This window comes from Anthonomus grandis, chromosome 9 (genome assembly GCF_022605725.1).
Source record: "Anthonomus grandis grandis chromosome 9, icAntGran1.3, whole genome shotgun sequence".
Classification (NCBI taxonomy): domain Eukaryota; kingdom Metazoa; phylum Arthropoda; class Insecta; order Coleoptera; family Curculionidae; genus Anthonomus; species Anthonomus grandis.
The window spans coordinates 22,038,462-22,057,565 of NC_065554.1; the positions used below are offsets into that span (position 1 = coordinate 22,038,462).

General features: G+C 30.8%; 1 protein-coding gene across 1 annotated transcript in view; it reads right to left on the minus strand.

The window, feature by feature from the left end:
• Positions 1–4,586: 4,586 nt before the first annotated feature.
• Positions 4,587–19,104, minus strand: part of LOC126740651 (uncharacterized) — a 29,277-nt gene continuing 14,759 nt past the window's right edge. Inside the window, exon 3 of the mRNA XM_050446767.1 lies at positions 4,587–4,745. Coding sequence (XP_050302724.1) covers positions 4,686–4,745 — 60 coding nt within the window. The 3' untranslated portion in view covers positions 4,587–4,685. The remainder of the gene's footprint in view (positions 4,746–19,104) is intronic.

The following is a 19,104-nucleotide window of genomic DNA, read 5'->3' on the forward strand; positions in this document are numbered from 1 at the left end:
ATTCTAAATAGAGGATGCTGCTACAATGTTAACCTAAAAAAATCAAGAGAAATTATTGATAAAAGGACTAGACCTGCTTTAGAGAGACTAAAAAATTACATATTGCTTTTGGTAATGTTGCTTGTAAACTATCAGACTTAGTGGTGGCTTATTTAGGAGATTAGGAGATGTTGGTATGATTTGTTGTATAAGGGTATAAGGAGCTACAACTTGCTAGTGTAGAATCGATAGGTGGTGGTAATGGAGCTTTGAGTATGGTAGATTAATCTTCTTGTATATTTAGTTTTGGCTCTGGAGATTTCGAGGGAGCAAACATCCACTCGGGAAAAACTTCAGGATTCTGGTTGAATTCCAGACTTTCTGAAACCATTTATTGCAAATTGCATAACTACCTATTTAATAAAAGCCTCATAAAAGAGTTCTACCACTTCATATAGACGTGCCAGAAACCATTTAAGTACCATTTATGACTCAATGTTTTGGACCTTTATCCTAGAAATGATGTTTGTAAAATTTTGCTGGCTTATATGATTCTCTTACGATGTTCTAGAAACATTACTATAAACATTACTAATTTATTTTTGCACGTATGTAAAAATTTTAGCTGTCATACAATAAAAAATTAAAATGTTTGACATTAAATAGGTATAATAATTTAAATAAAAATATAATATACTACCACTCCACCACAACATTTCGTTAAAATCTCTACAGATATTTTACTAAAACTCTCCCAAAATTATTTAAATTAAGCGCCATAAAAGTGACATAGTTATCTTTTAATTATTAGTTAGAAACTAAAAGACACCAGATTTACGTTGGCAGCACTACCTGCAGTGACTGTTTTCACCGGCTTAATGGCCGCTATTGGGGTTTTGTTAGTGTGACGTGACAATGTGGTGCAAACGTGTTCTAATACTTTAGATGCGGTTTAATATCAGAGGGAAAAATATAGAATTGAAGTCTTAATCTATGATTTAGTATTTCAGATTTCAATGGTCTAATTTCGTGTGGTTTAGTTTTCGCGTTTGTCAATGAAGTTACTTGTAGTAGTTACAAGGGATTAAGATTCGTCTATTTCTTTTGCAGGTGTGTTATATTATTAAAAGAAATAAAAAATATTTTTGTAAGATTGGTATAGTTTTTGTTATGTATTATAAAAGTGTGTATAAAATATATTTAATGCTATTAACTAAACATTGACTTTTATTTTAATAAGATCTAAATAAAAAATAATGCTATGAATGTTTTAAATTAAACATTTATGGTATTTTTCAACAGCAAATATATCATGTACTAAAGAAACGTACATTCATAAATGTCTCAGAAATATCCCACATAACATGTTGAAAAAGGTGACATGGTCGATGTCAGAAACAGTTCTGGCATATTGGTAAGGAAATAGGATCATTGCTGGCATGTCATGGTCGCAGTGAATATTTCTGGCATGTTCCTAGTATGTTTCTGTGCTATAAGGCTGTATGCCTATAATAATTGTCTTCAACTATTTCTGATTGACTATTAATTTTCAAAAAACAATAACTTAAGGAACCAACAATTATTTCGGCTAAGACCTAATTATATTTAATTCACTTAGCTATAAAGAATATTTGAGTAACTTGTGAAATCCTAATATTTCACTGTGATAATACGAAATTTGCCACAACTACATAACCTTCTTTCATGAATTAATCTTGATTACCTAGAACTAAAACAAAAATGTTTGGTTAAAAGTGGACGAAATATACCTGACTTCCTCCCTGTATTCCCGGTGTGCTCCCGGACGTTTAAAACTTTTATTGCCCGTCCCCAATACAAGCCAAATATTATATCAAATTCCGCATAGAGTAGTCGCACCTACTTTAAATTCATATGGAAATTACGGGGGGGAATAATAAAATATACGGAGAACAATGTGGGGGCCAGCGCGTTGATGAAATTAAAATATAGATGTGAATTTTAGGGGGTGGGCCCACGCACCTCCGTCACATTAAATAACCTTTTTAAAGGGGGGAGCAGGCGCCCCGTGCCAGGGTTGTTTTATGGATCTAGGGAGGAATTTAGTCCAGGAACGTTAAGTGGCATTATTAGATAAAATGCGTCGCGTCGTAAATTTTATGTGAACAGATGCGACCTTTCGTGAGATGTTTGAAAATGATGATTTTTTTTTAATGAATTTAAACCTATTTTTAGCAGGCATTTCTTATTTTCCCTGTTTTCAATGTTGACGAAATACAAGTAGGTCTTCTTCTTATTTTTCCCCAGCCATCGCTTGTCCACTCCTGGATATAGGCCTCTTCAAATTCTTTCTATGTTTTTCTGTCTTCTGCTATCTGCAACCAGTATCAACCATCAATTTTCTTTATATCATCACCCCATTTCTTCTGATATCTGCCTATGCATCTTTTTGTTTCTCTCGGTCTCCATTTTGTTAAACTTGATGTACATCTATGTGTTATTTTTTGCTATATGCCCTCCCTATTTAACCATTCTTTTTATTACATATCTCTTAGACTGATGCCCAACATCGCTCTTTCTATGGCTGACAATTTCTTTCAGTCCCTAAGTTGTCACTGCTAATATACAGCTATTATACACATTTCTCTCTCCCAAGTTTATTGGAATATTTTTAAGTATGCATTTTCAGGGGACCAAAAATTAGTAGGGTAAAATGAGACCTTTTTTTAATTTACACTGGTATACATTATTAAGAATCAAAGAGAGCTTAAGGATTCGTTGTTAATGTAGATTATTATAGAAGGCCTTCATTTTAAAACCAACCCGCCCTAATAACTTCTTTAAAAAAACACGTCAGTATAGATATATAGGGGGACGTTTAATTTTATATTTGATAAAATTTCGTCAATCACTTCCAGCTATCCTCTCTTTAATATGTCAAATCGGAGCCCCATCGTATGACAACCATTATAAGTAGTGTTTAAATGTCTATTCAACAATGCCAAAAAAATTAAATCGGTTGACGAACTAGCGAATAGTGAGCTAAAATGTCTGGTAATAATAAATATTTTATCGCCGTCATACTTTGGTATGTCAAATGACTATAGTATGATGCATCCTTTTAAAGGGTATACAATTTACCACCCAACATTGTATAAAAAATTTAAGTTTTTATGTGTTTAAATAATAAATTTAATTAATAATTTAATCAGTTCGTCGAATTTATTTCATTAAGTGTAAAAATGCTCGCCGTTTTAGGCGAGATAATAATAAAATCTATTTTGAAATGCCTCATGAACATTAGCAAGTGTTTGTCCACTAATATCTCTACATTTGCGAGTAGTTCGATCCTTTAAATCATTAATGTTTTCAGGTGGGATTTAATAAACTTTGATTTTTAAATACCCCTAAAAGAAAAAATCTAGTGTTGTTAAGTCTGGCGACCGTGCGGGCCATTCAATGCCCTATCATGTACCACGTCTGCCAACCAACATCTATTTGCTAGTGAAAAATGAATTAATTTCAAACCTTTATATTTTTTTCACGATGAATACATATATGTGAGTTGATATATTATTAAGCATTATTAATGTTCAAATTTTTTTCATGTTCAAAGAAATTTCAGTAATAAAATACACAATTTAAGGTTTTTCTACGGGAAATGAATGAGAGAATTCTAAATATAATAAAAATCATCTAATGTCTTTTGCCAATAATATAAATTGTAAATACATCAGCAAGTACATAAAAAACGTTGGTTGAATTAAGACAATCATTTTACTGTTATTTAAATTAATATCATTGATCAGAAAAAAATATAAATAAATCTTCATTTTATAGAAAATTTAAAAAGACTCAAGCTAATGTAAAAAAATATTTTTAATACATTTGGAAACAAAAAAAACCATATTGGATACTAAAGCTGTCGAAGAAATAGAGCATTGCAAGTTATTACTCTAAGAGTCTTGTACTAGAACTCTGAGTAAGATCACATTTTCTCTTTCTTTGACATTACGATTGAAGCGACAACGTGATATGAGTGACACGAACAAGCGATTCTTCAAACTGAAATTATTATGTGAGGTAAATGAGTTAAACTGCGGCACAACATCAAGGCCTGCAATTATAATTTTTTCACGAAAACTAATATAAGATACCTTGAAATAATTCAGGTTTCTAAATGGTCAGTGCTAAGCCATCAAATCAATCTTTTCTAATGCTTAGCAAATGTATTAAATGACGTAAAAAGATTTTATACTATCCTGAAAATAATTTTTTATTATGATTAATTTTAAATTGTGATCCATTTTTCTGATCAGCGTCTAATCTTTATTGTCCGTTAAATGATAATCTTATCAGTATCTTACTGACTCTCAAGGTACATACACTTATACACAAGAATTGAAATAATTATAAATTATATAATTATAAAATAATTATAGTTCAATACTTTAGGGTTTTTTACGTTAAGTGTAAATTAAAATAATTTAAAAACTAATTTATATACACCTTTTATTAGGAAAACACGATTACTCATGACTACTCGAGATATTTATTTTTACTATATTTAATTACAGTGTTCAAATTTAGCAATAATATTCCGAATGTTATTTCACTAAATATCCATCAGCGATGCGGCTCCTTATATACTCGGCAGAATGCTATTCTGAAAGATTGTCGCCAACCTTCGAGACGTCGTGCGATATGCCACTTGTGTCATTCCGGACTCACGAAGAATCAGCTGGTTTTTTGGTGTTTACAGTATCGTTACAATACGTTGAAATAAACTGAAAATACAACAGCAAATATAAACAAATATATTAAAAATAATCATTCTACTAATGACGAAGAGCTAATAATCATCAAGAATATAAATATGGAATGAAATTTGTAAAACAATTGTATTTTAGGAAAAGTCAACACCTGATGGTAAAAGATTCAAAGCCTTTAGAGGACCTAAGAGCCTTTGAAGGTAATCATTACTCTCTTTCGTCTGGGTTAATTCTTTTGAATAATAAAATGTCTTCTCTTTTTTTAAGATTGCTATGCAATCGATATTGTACGTTAGTGACAAGAACAAGAGATGCTTCAACTGAATATCTTTTATGAGATAAGTGGGTTTCTCGAGCTTACCAATTGGAACCTTTCGAAGTATTAAAGAACTTTTAAGTCAAAATTATTACTTACAGATATCTCACCTTTAAACTTATATCTCTATTTTTTGCCCTTTACCAAATGTCCATCAACATGATTCAAAGACACCTTAACTCATCAGTAAATATAAGGATATTCTATTGTTCTCAGGCCTGACTCATCTATTATTCTTTAAACAGAAACCTAACTCCATAATGTAAACTGCTCAATAAAGATACTGACGGTAACCTACCAACAGAATTTTCCTATTTGACATACTTTGTACTGTGACCACCCAATCAATTCAAGTCTTCATGAGAACCACATCAAGACTCATCCCTTGCTTATTAATACTTGTAAGTTTCTGCTTATTGCAGTAAATTTCTGAACATAAAAACAATCTAACATTTTTATCTTTCACGATAAAAGCATTTCACCTGACTGAATGAATAACCCACCCACTCAATCCGTAGGTACATAATCAACGGTAATTACTCACCTTAAGCGATAATGACTCTCGGTAGGTGTATAAAAAAAGGTGAATAAAATATTAACCATGCCATTAGAAACGATGTCTTTTATCTCGGACATTCTTTATTCCTTTGTTATGCATTTGTGAGTCATCGATTTATGTCACGGCTCTTTTATGACCCGACCTCATGACATAAATGAATTTTGTACCATTTTTTTTTTGTTTAAATTGATCTATTTACTTAACTCCGGGTCGTATTTTTCGAGCCCTTAAAACAAATGACTAGTGCACTTCCTGGTGTGCAATAAAGCAAACATCGTCATTATCACACGAACCTGAACAAACATTATTATAGGAGCAGTTTTGAAAATACCGACCCGATCATAAATTATAATATCCTTTTGTTAAAAGGGCCGCAAGTGCTTTAGGGTGAATCATTTACGTGCGATCGTTATCTGAAATATAATATTTTTTTTGATAGATTTATTAGAAGGATAAGTAGAATTGGTGTTTGACATGAAAGCTCTTAAACAAGGGTATATTATAAACTTTCTAAAGGTGTTATAAAATAGGGTCAATAAAAGAGTTTTCGAAGTCGTTAAGTGTGAAAGGTTGGAAATATATGTTCCTAATTATGAAAAAAGAACCCACTGTTTCCCTGTAATCTATCTCCAAAGTTTCAATTTATATTGCTTATGCTATTGTTGCCGATTTTTTGAATTCTACAATTGGCCTCCAAAAATCTCGGAAACTGTAAGAGATACGACCTTGTGGATAGACTTATTGTATTTAGAACGATATGCAGCAATCGCGAAAATCATAAATTAAAAAAATATTGTTATGGTTTTTCAAGTTTCGAGTCTTTAAGTTTGCGACTATTAATTTTTTAGAAAGACATACAATCTTTTCATTAATTTTTATTTTCGAAATTAAAATATAGTAAGGACAAGATCTTTCCCAACTACAGCATTAAAATTTACCACATTTTTGATTTCTTACAATTTTTTGACTCCAATGTTAGCCTGCAAAAATGCCAAATCTCAAAACCAAAAACGGATACGATCTTGTGAATAATCTCACTGAATTTAAGAAAACACAACTATGCAGTGTAAGTATTGCAAAATTTGAAATTTTTGAAACCCTTAGGCATAAAATTTTTTTAGCAGTTACCGAAAGAGAATAAAATCGAATCAATCTCGTATTTAACAATAACTTCTAAAATTAATATTTGTAGGTCTTAAGGCCTTTAGAAAAAACGTATTTTTAATAAATGGAAAATTTTCATAAGGGTTTTTTTTAAATTGCTTCAGGGAGTCTATTAAAGCCAATACTTTTTTTTATTTATATACAGCTATTTTTAGATAAAGTTCTTACTCTGCATACATTTGAAATCTTCTTTTGCCTATCAAATATTATTTCTGTTGCCTAGAATTATATATATACTTAATACATACAATTTAAAAATGAAAAATCTGTGCTGCACATTTTATTAAATTCTTAGGCATAAACGTATTGGAAACCTTTAAAAGTATATTATAGCTACATTTCTTTAGAGATTTATACACTGCAACTTAAAAGTAATCAAATAAATCGTAGGATGTACAAAAATAAGGTAGGAGACAAAAATAAATATAGTAAATATGTTATCCTATAGTAGATATGGTATCAGGCTTATCAAGTGCTTTGTTTATATTATTAGTCTAAAAATGTTTATTTTTTAATTTGTTTTTATTTTTTGTTTTAGTTTTATTTTTTTGCTGTAGACTCAAGTATGAGGCTTAGTATTGAAATTTCGTAAAAAATCAATGTTTTTTTCTTACTTTTGGGACCTACTGTATTAAAGCAGAGTTTAGTTAAATTGACTTGAATGAAGCTGCTTTTTATTATTTAAGAAAAGTTTTGTTAAATATAATTTTATTTAAATTTTTTGAATCAGTACTCCACGATGTATATGTTTTTGCATTTTAAGTTTATTTTTACAATGTCGATTATACAGATGATTATATAATCTAATATGTATGATTATAACTTAATTTTTAATATATTAAAAAATCGATGTCTCATTTTTATGGTTATATCATCAATTTAATTTTATATACATACTTAAAAATAGACCAAGTTTTTTAAGTATTGAATCTTCTAGAAATAATGAAACCTTGATATAAAATATTGCTATTAGTTTTATTATTATTATTACTATTATTATTATTATTATTATTATTATTATTATTATTATTATTATTATTATTATTATTATTATTATTATGTTGACAATAGCAAGCGGTGAGACCGATGAAGCTATTGTTTCTTCCGTATGTTTCAGGCTTGAGTAGGTGGACCTGCTCACATGCAGTGGATCATTCTCTCCGAATTTTGTCCCGGCTCAACATCAACGCGATTCTTGAAAATATTCGTATTTGGGGCCGTCACCGTTTCCTGATTTAACGAGTTCCACAAGTGCACTGCACGATTTGTTACGAAGTTTTTTCTGGGAAGTTTTGCCGTTCTTTCTTTTTCAAGCTTCCTTGTATGTCCTCGGAGATGATGGTTTTGGCTAAAGTGGAAAAGGTTCGCCAAATTGCACTGGTAATAACCACTGGTAATCTTGAAGGTTTCGATGAGATCGCCTTTATGTCTTCGCTCTCTGAGGGTGGTCAAACCAAACCTGATTATTCTTTCTGGATATGGCACCTCGCTTAATTCGTAAGGGATTTTTATTACTTTGCGCTGTAATTTCTCCAATTGGTCTATATCTTTAATATAATATGGGTTCCATACAACAAAGGCATATTCTATTTTTGGTCTTATGTAACTTTTGTATAGCGTGGATATCATTTCAATAGAATGGTCCCTAAAAGCTTGTTTTATCAGATAGACTAGCGAGTTTGCTTTTTTACAAATTCTGATTATATGACGTTCCCATTTTAGGTCTGATGTTATTAGGACTCCTAGATCATTTTGTTCGTTCACTGATTTTAAGGCACATCCATTCAGAAAATATTCATTATCAGGATTATCTGGACCGATCCTCAACACTATGCATTACATACATCTCAATATTTTACAGGTCTGCCTGGAGCAGCGCTGCGCTGGTTAGAGGATTAGCATATATTTTGCAGTCATCTGCAAACAGACTTGTGTCCATCTTTATAAGTCCAACTAGATCAAACAAATATGATGTAAAAAGCAGTGGGGGCCAACTACCGATCCCTGGATAACGCCGCTGCTCACTCGATGTGGACTGGACAGCTCCCCATTGACTATAACCTGGTAGAATCTCTCATTCAGTAATGCCTTGATCAGATCAAGCAGCTTTCCTCTGACTCCAAAATGCTCCAGCTTTGCCATTAAGAGCTTGTGCGGGACTTTATCAAATGCCTTTTCATAGTCAAGATATATTATGTCTGTTGGCTGGCCATTTTCGTGATTTTTTGTCCAGTTATTCAAACACTCTAAAAGGTTTGTTGTTGTTGTTGAACGTTTAGGTAAAAAACCATGCTGAGAGGCAGGTATCAAACCATTCTCCAGAAAGAATGCTATGAGATCCTTAACTATTACTTTCTCCATACATTTCAGTGGGTTGCATGTGAGGCTGATAGGTCTGTAGTTTTCCGGTTTGTTCCGGTCTCCCTTCTTGAACAGTGGTGTCACAATTAAATGTTTCCATTCTTCTGGTATCTTTCCTTGTTCTAAGCATTCCTGTATTGCCTTATTCCTGATTTCACATATCTAGGTTCTTTGTGGGTAATGAAGGAATTCATACACACATTAACGTATTAAGAAGAGTTAGGTGTAAGAGTTCTAGGATCAACTAATTCATTGATTCTAGTAATGAAATCATTATTATCATCTACTTGATATGAATCTGCCATTATTTCTTCTAATTATTAAATCAATTACTGGTTATTATAGCAAAAAGAAAGATTAGTTACCGAAGGTCTATGCTGCTAGTAATAGAATACTTCTTCATTAAGGACCTTGAGAAAAAATCACTGGCATTACTTTCTCGTTATAAATCTAATAAGTCGATGATACCTTTATAACACTAATAAAATTCAGCTGCTGAGCATATAATTCTAAAAAAAAAATTAAACTAAATTTAGAAAAAAACTACAATAAATTCTTAAGGAGTCATAAAGTTTGAAATCGCTCTGGATAATAGGTATTATCATTTACATACTAGCGCAGTTCCTTTTACATTTAATAGATTTTTTTTTAAATTGATTTCTTCCTTTAATACAAATGACTACTAGACTTCAGGAAGATTTCTTATGCCTAAAGTACCAAATAAATGTTCAATTTCTTTGATATTTCTACTTACAGATTCTTATGTAATCGTTCTTGCTGATAAGCAAGCATTTCAAGCGTCTTCTATAGTAGGCATTAAAACGGAAGAGAATGTAGATAGAAATAAAGGGATTTATAATAAAATTGGTCTTAGGTCAACTTAGAAATATCCAAAATGCAACTTACAAGAGTAATATTTCACAAACTTATTCTGCACTCTCTTAATATCCTGAATGTGAGTATGATGTAGCTGAAAAACCACACTAAACAGCAATACTCTAAGCAAGGGCGAAAATATTAAGTATAATACAAAAGTCTCAAAATTTTAGGAGAAAAATCTGTGCTATTACATTGTATAGAAGCTACTTAAGCGCTTTGTTACAAATTGCATTAATATAAAACAAGATTAAACAAGACACTAAAAGCTTTGGCTTCATTTGATCTAGTTAGGGTAGCATAATCAATATTGTATGGAAATTGAAGCATGTTATTACCTTGAGGAAAGGTCACTACAGAACACTTAGAGCTATTGCCGTATATTATTAAAGAAACCGATTTAGGTTTGATCATTTTGAAAATTAAATTAGGTCTCTCCGCACTTGAATAGCGTCCTCAGAAACCTTTAATTATCTGTACAATTTAGGTGTCTAGAGGACAAACTATAACCAACATCATTGATAGTCTTATGGTTGGAACCTTTGGTGTGACACTCAAATTACGAGATAGTTTTACCACTAACCAAAAGGTTTTTTTTTTAAATAGAATTTTGATTAGTGGTAAAACTGTCTCGTAATATTATCATTGATGAAAAGTTCAAAGAGTATTGGACCGCAAGGCGACTCTTAGAGCACCCCAGAGAGAACTCTTTGGACAATGATTATGAATAATTATCATTGTTACATACGCACTGGAGAGCTGTGGAGACACCAGTTTCCTAAATATTTTTTCAAGTATTGACTATGTAATTTAGGTTTGTACAATACCACTATTATCTGATTCCAAAATAGGGTTAATGCACGTATTTTTTTAAAAGGAGATCAGATAATACAGACAAGGATCCCTGTTTAATATGTAGTCTTTATCATCAAGTAGAAATATAAAATAATTGTTGACAGCCTGCAATTTAGCATTTCTAAAACTATAATACTGTACTTTATATTAAACATTTTTCTTGCTATTTACAGGTATAAATTACATAAAATTTGATGATAAGTATTACATTTGAGATCACAATACCTTCAATATTAGTAAATACCAAGTCCAGAAATACTCCATCTATGTTTCCTAATCAGACTTTTTCACTTTGTCTTTATATGGGCAATTAATTTTTACATTACTACATTATAGTATCTAGAAATTAAGAATGATGTATTTTTCTTCTATCGTTTTTTCCACTACAGTAAGAAAATCACTTTGTTACAATTTTTTATGATACCATAGACTTAAATGAGAGTGTAACCGGATCTGGAGGACTGACCTACTGGTCTGGAAAATTTGTCCTACAAAGTTTACCTAATACTAATGAGAAGACATTATCTGATTACTACTCTTCATGTTAATATAGACTAAGAAAGGGAGATAAGAATAAACATTGAACCTTACTCTTTTTTTCCTATATCACCTCTATACAACTATCTGGATATTATGACAGTTATAATTTTTTACGTAGTTTTCTCAAATACATTAAAAAAATTATTATCATTTTTCATAATAACAGATTTACAGTTAATGAACTAGAAATGTATATGAAAATAAATAGAAATTCGGGCAAAAGCATGTAACGAGTCTAAGACTATTTATCAAGTCATACCATTATCATTTAACACATATTTAAAATACCCGTTTGAAATAAGATACAGGCGGAATATAATGTTACCAACACCGACCCATTATTCCGGTACCATCTGTTGGATTAGCCTAAGCAAGCAAACACATGTTTCTTGTTACTGCGAGATTGATATGTTTGCCCAGAGATGATTTATTATGAACCAACAATGAAGAATTTAAACCTTTTTGGCCACCGGCACCGCTACATTACTGACCGTGAACCCATACATACAGGATCTACCACCAAGAAAAAAAAAATTATTTTGTCTCCTCAATCGGTATTTCCGTTCCCATCTCTTAAATCTGGATGATAAATTCGCCCCCTTTTTTACAGTCCCATCTGCAGTTATTAATGTCTCCTTTAATAGTCCGTTAGCAGTAACAGAAAAAGAAAATTTCGAAAAAAAAAATTAATAACAAAAAACGGTAGCGTAATGCAGTCCCCGGACGCAAAAGGCAAAGTTTGTCTCTAGTGGAAAATAAATCAACGTCAGAACCGATCGCCTAATTTAATTTAAAGTCGTATCTTTCAAAACGTAAACTAAAACTTAGCGGGGACGATCTGGTGGGGGACTTACACCGTACGGATTTTTTCTAAGAAAAGATCCAAAGAGTTCGAAATTATTTCTTAAATTTAGATATTTAATTTTTTTGTTTAAGGATGTTCAAATTTCCGATAAAAATATAAGATGATTAAGTATCAATTAGGAACATCCCATAAAGCATAACAAATATGTGAAGATATTGCATTACTGCTTTCTATGATTTATTCTCCGCTTATATAATTTTCTAATTTTATATAATTTGGCTAACTACCTATAACCGCTCTTTTATTATAATACCTGCACCTAAGATGAACTATTATGTCTAAATATACAGCAAAAAATTAATTTTTAAACTTTTTTCTTTTCTACCGAATTTCGTTTTTCTTACGCTACCAAAAGTTAACTGAAAATTGTATTCTTCTGAAGTCCACTATACAGGGTGTCTCGAAATTATATCGCAATATTTTACCAGCTGCATCTTTGTCTAAAAATAAGGCAAAAACTTCATATACAGGAATCTTGAAAAATGAATCGTTTTCATGTTACAAGGTGTTTTATAATTCCTATTGAAAATGGTTTTTTGTTAATATTTTCGAAACGCCTGGTCGTTATTTTTCGAATTTTTTATCGTATACTACTGTTATTGTTACTAACTGATTTTATAACACTTTATGCTAAAATGTATACAGGGTCGATTATAATTAAGTGGTCATAACTTTTTTTCTGGTTACCTTTTAATTATTTGGATAGTAAAATTAAAAAGAACATTTTCACATAAAAAAGTTGCTCTTGTCTTATTTCGATAGGAGCGCATATTTTTGAAACAATCAGACATAAATGTTTTGCAACCTACACTTATAAAGTATTTTTGAGGTATGTTACAAATTATCAGGTATAAACATGACATAAGACAATTTGGAATACTTAATTTTAACCGACTTAGGAGAAATAACAAAAGTTACTTGGCGAGCTCCGACGACTGTTAGAACACCTTTGAAAAATCTAAAAAATATATATTTAGACGCTATTACCATTGTCATTTCAAAGTTAAACAATCGCGTACAACAAAGAAGTCTCGTAATATTGACTGTCCTGCCAAAATGAAAATTGTATTACAAAAGCCTATGGATAATGCAAGTACATGGTCCTGCGTTGTAAATTTTTATGAAGAACATAATCACACCATAGAAAGTGGAGCAGCCTTGTTGAAAAGACCTATAGGCAACGAACATAGAACACTTCTTCAATGAATGCGAGTATCCACAATTGGCAATATACATTCAGATAGATTCATGATAGATACGAAAATTCATGCGTGGTGCTTCTATTATAGACAAACACTAATGACTCGAGGCTCAGACACTAATAATTACGTAGAGGTTATGTTCAGGTTATTCAAGGACATTCCATTAGAAAGAACAAAAGCCTTTAATCTAATACAGCTAACAGATTTTGTCATTATGAACTTTGAATCGTATTAAAAACAGAGAATACTTGATATAATTCTAAATAGAGAACGTGAAAGTAGATTAAGGCATTTATGACCTGACGAGAAAAACGTTTCCTTGGATAAAATAAAATGTTTAAATGCAACAGAGTATATTGTTCAGACCTCTTCAGATTCCGATGTTCACTATTTTGTAGATATGTTATCGTGCATCTGTACTTGTTTACAAGGAACAAATGGAAAAATGTGCAAACACCAGTCTGCAGTTATAAAATTTTTTCATGTTGTTGATGTAGTGAATACGTTGACCACTACCACTAAAAAAATTATGTATGTAATTGCAACCAATATGAAACCTTCTGCGCAAACATTTGCCCCACTGATTTTGGAAAAATTGAAGAAAATTGATGACGTTGATATTAATCCTATCTGTACCTCTCAAACTACCGACATACAAATCATGGATGGTATACAACAAGACGAAAAAAAAAACCTGTTTCAGGAATCTGGAACAATTATTAGTGTTAACAATATATCCGAAGAAGATGTAAAAGATGTCAAGAGAGATTGGAAATCATTTAGTGAAAAAGTAATGGACCATTTGAATAATGACCCAGTTAATTTTTATCCAGCAATTAAAACGTTTCTGCATAATTCCCAGGTTTACGGTAGAAGTTCTGGTTCTTTAATGTCAGGGATTTACACAGCTTTCAAATATTAGGGTGTAAATACGAAAAATAGATAATTCGTATCCAGAAAATGGAAGAAAATTGCTGTGCAGCCAACTTCTGTTGAGAAACAAGAAGAAAAACATCAATGAGTGGACGCAGAAATTTAACAGCTGGTAGAAAAGTAGGATCAGTGTTCGTTAAGCGCAAACTCAAGGCTCCTCACTCACTACAAGCATGTGTTGACAATATTGCTTTAGGTGTTAATAAATTCAAAAAATAATGTATTATTTTTTAAATAGATTTTATTTGTTTATTTGCTTGTTTTTTTTTTTAAATTGAAACTAACTATAAAATACTAACTATATATAAAATAATTAGAATTTAAAACAAAATTTTGTCATTAATTTAGTTAAAATGTGCTTTTTTAAGAAGTTATAAATTATTCTTATATCACTTTTTTCTTCAGATAATTACTGTCTAATATGCATCTAATTCAATTAAATTATTCAAATTATATCTGCTGCTTAGATAGACATAAATTGCCAACGTCAAGTTGCGATGCTCATAATTTGCCAACGCTTCACGGCTCACGGGACGAATCCAGCCGAAGTCGTATTTCGTTGGCAGAATATGAATATACTTTCGGGACATCCTGTATATCGGGTAGACCATTTTACTATAAGCACCCAAATTGCTCCGAAAATAAGGAAGATACAAAAAAATTGCTGAGACAAAGCTTGTGCAGGTCAGAAAGGTACATGTGTCTATGAAAATAGTTTTGACTTTGAGGTCGTTTTCAAGTTCAATAGGATTAATAATGTCAAGGTAAATAGGAATACCTATTCTTGTAACGCATTTAAAAAGAGCGGGAAGTTTTACGTTTATAAGTATATTACAGACTTTATTATCGTAACCTTGAGGTCAAATCAAGGTCAAATTTCAAACACTGCTTTTAACTAGCCTGCAAATTAAGCTGATATAACCTCTTTAGATTTTTATTTGTGTTTTTTAACAACGACGAGCATGAGATTCCAAGACAAACCTTGAAAAGCACCATACGTGAATTTCACAGGCATTTAAATAGTAGGGATTTCATTTAAAAAAGGTGCGTTGACCTTAAGTTAACCTTGAAAAAGAACTTCGAAAAGTCAAAATGACCTCCACGAATAAATGCGTGAAACACTTGGAAAATTAAAAAATTTATTTACCATTTATTTGTGTTTCTATCTTGAACAACTTTGTTCTTTAACATTTTTCTGTATCTTACTTACTTTCTTGGCCTATGTTAAAATAGCCGACAAAGCACCGATATTTTTATCATTCGACTTTATTATTAAGATCAAGATCGATCATTTAAGATACTTGCCTAAATATAAGGGAAAAATGTATATATATTTTGTATTTTGACTTAATGTCTTTATAATTTTCCTCGTACAATGTAGGTTGGTATCTAGCAAGAAACTATTTCGTATTTAAGGTCTTTTCAAATAAAAGACCATAAAGAAATAAAAAAAGGAAGAGAGAAGAGAAAACCGTTCAACTAAAAAAAATCTACTAAAAGTTCTAAAAAAACTGCAAATTGTTTAATTTTTTTTGTTTTTTTAGACAATTGACTTTATCTTCTAGGCAGTTTAAAATGCGCAAATGGTTTAAATGTTTCCAATTCAAAAATGCTTTTAAAGATCTATGAATGTCTTTTTTCAGACACTCGTTTTCTAAAAAAAATCCATATTATTATCAAACAATCTTCAGGTGTATGTTCGGCCACAGAATTCCCTAAATCTATTAAAATTGACAGATATAAAAGCCTCGAATTTGCATTATAACATCATTTTGAACTTTTCAGAATCGCTATTCTTGGGGATTCGAAAAGATGATAATACACCCGCGATTCATCGTGATTTTTAATAAAGACGCTCGTTTATAGAGATGATAAGTGACTTAGTTATTTTTGAGAATGTTTTTAGCTTATAATATTATTTGTCACTTGAAGTTTTTTTTAATAAACTTATGGTGTAAAAATGTCGTACGGATCCAGCCCTGTCTACTCCTCATCGAAAATTCAAGTTAAGCCCTTATTCGCGGAGGCTGCCGTATAAATGAATGGATTAACACATTCTCAAGGAACTTTATCTCGTTCACATATAAGAGAAGTGCCTCTTTCTAATCGACTTTTCGCCCCCTCCGACTCTGATAAAAAAGTGCTGAATTCCAACACTTAGCCGGGAACAGGTGATTTCGTTTTAAGGTTATGCTTCGACGTAATAATTTTTTACCTGACTGCGGCATTAAATCGCTTAATTGGAGTATTTGAAGCGTATGAGTGTCGTATTTTTATGAATGATAGAATAAAGACAGCTTTAATTTGCAATTTCTATTTCAAACACCATCAGTAATACGTTCATTGTTTTATTAGTCATATTTATTTTTTGATGATTCGTAATGTATTGTGCAGAATTAATATCAGTAGTTTGGTGGGTTTGTGGTAGATTTAAAATTCAAGTTTGTTGATATTTTTTGAAATAAGCACATCACGAAAAGGCAACCTTTCATATTTTTTTTCCTTAATTTTGAACGATATATTTGTGTGAAGAGAGTTTATAGAAATGACAATATCCACTAATTCTACATCATTGCAGTAATAGAGAAGACTGTAGAAAACCACATAAGCCAAAGTGAAGAAAAGAAATAAATTAACAAAGTAAACAAAGATCTAAAACAGGGCTGCTGCCTTTCTCAAACTGTTCTTAAGATCTACTTGGAATGAGCTCTTAGACAGTGGAAGCAGAAATGTAAAGGAATAGGCATTCCACTTAACAACAATCAGACTTGATATACATTGTGTTTTGCTGATGACCAAGTGGTAATAACTCAGGATCAAGACGAGTACATGGCACGAAAATTCATAGAGTAGTACAGAAAATGGGAGTTGAAGGTAAATATAGAAAAGACAGAGACCATGTGCATTGGAGAAATACAACAGGATTTAATATTAAAAAGTAGAGAAAAAATAAGACAATATAAAGAAAATCAATAACTAGGCTTAACATAATACAGGATGGCAATCGATGTTGAACGGAATCTTATGGGACCAGACAGTATCCAAAATAAATAAGTATGGTAAATGAAAGAAAGAACAGAACGAATGTTGAATGCTTTGGAAATATATCTATAAATATATTACCTATTTTCTATGCAAATGAACGTCTCAAAATGTTGCATGTTATAACTTTTGTTGTTTGGCAAAAATTAGGATTCTCTGGCTTAAATATAAAATGATATGTGTTTTTTAATAAAAAAAAATTAATTATCTGAAAATTAAAATATGACTAGTAAGATTTTGGTGTTTTATCAGTTATTAAGAGAAAATTTTGACTTAAAATATCTCATTTGACAAAATTAAATGCGATTAACTGATTAGAGTTATTTATTTTACGAGTCATAAAGTGACAATTTTAGCTTAAAAATATGACCTATGACTATAGGCTTTTTATTACTATGTTTGACCAAAATTTAGTTTAACGATAAAAAAAATTATGGTGAGAAAATTACTAGTAATTTCTTTTACAATTAATGAATTTGAAATATCGCTGCATATATATAAAATGTTGATTGATGATACTTTGACATGCCAAAGACCATTGGGACCAAGAACTTTTATTTGACGTTAACTAGAGTAGTCATAGATATAAAGTTTAGGTTTTTATGTTTGATCAACATGAGAGAAACAAAATTTGAGGAAGATTTTGCACTAAAACTTAAGCCTCTTTAAGATATGAGAGTTCTTCCCAGGGGGTTCTGTGACATTCAGAAGGCCTGTGACTGTGTTGTTTTATACCTTAAAGTTTCTAACTGCTTCTATATTTAATATCATATGTATTAACAGGAGAGTGCTGCGACTTTTAGAAGGCCTTTGACTATGCGGCTTTATGTCTTAGAATCTTTGACTTATATAGCTTCTATATATCATAGAGAAGTCGAGGGAGCTCTTTAATTCCTTGAAGTTTTTGATCGTGTCTATATTCTATTAAATAGCACCTAATAGAGTACTTAAGTAGTTTATTTAGTAGTATATTTGTAAATTTTTACACCTGTAGGTTCCTATACCTGTAGCACAATTATATATTCAGGTGTCTGCGACTTTTGATTATGTATACCATATAGATGACGAGTTTTTTAGTATAGCTATTTAGTGTCTAGATAAAAAAGATTTCTGAGTGATAATTTTTCGAATCAAATTTTATGTTTTAAATAAAATATACTATGTTTTAAAAAAAATATAAGCTCTATCCCTAATAACATATTTTATTGCGTATGTTAAGAGTATTTTGATTTATTTATAAATGCTGAATCGGAATGCAGAAGTCTCTCAATATTTCGACAAAAGAAAATTTTACATGCTGAGAATGTATTGGAAATTGCTGATATACATTTCCCAATAATCTTTGAATACATCTTTTAGTTTAGAATCTTATAATAATTATTAGAAGATATAAAGTTGTTTATTTAAACTCTTTATCTTTGATTAACAAAGCAAACCATTTATAATTTCTCTATAAGGATTGTAAATTCTAATTTTTTTTTTAATTTGGAAAAGTATTAAACATGAAGTTTTTACCATAATTTGTAGCCTAAATAAATAAAATTTTCTAAATTATGTTTTGATTTATTGATTAAAATAAACCAAAAACTACTTATATAAATGAAGCAAAAAAAATGTAAAATAAAAATTATTATTTATTTCCAGATCAACAAAAAAAAATA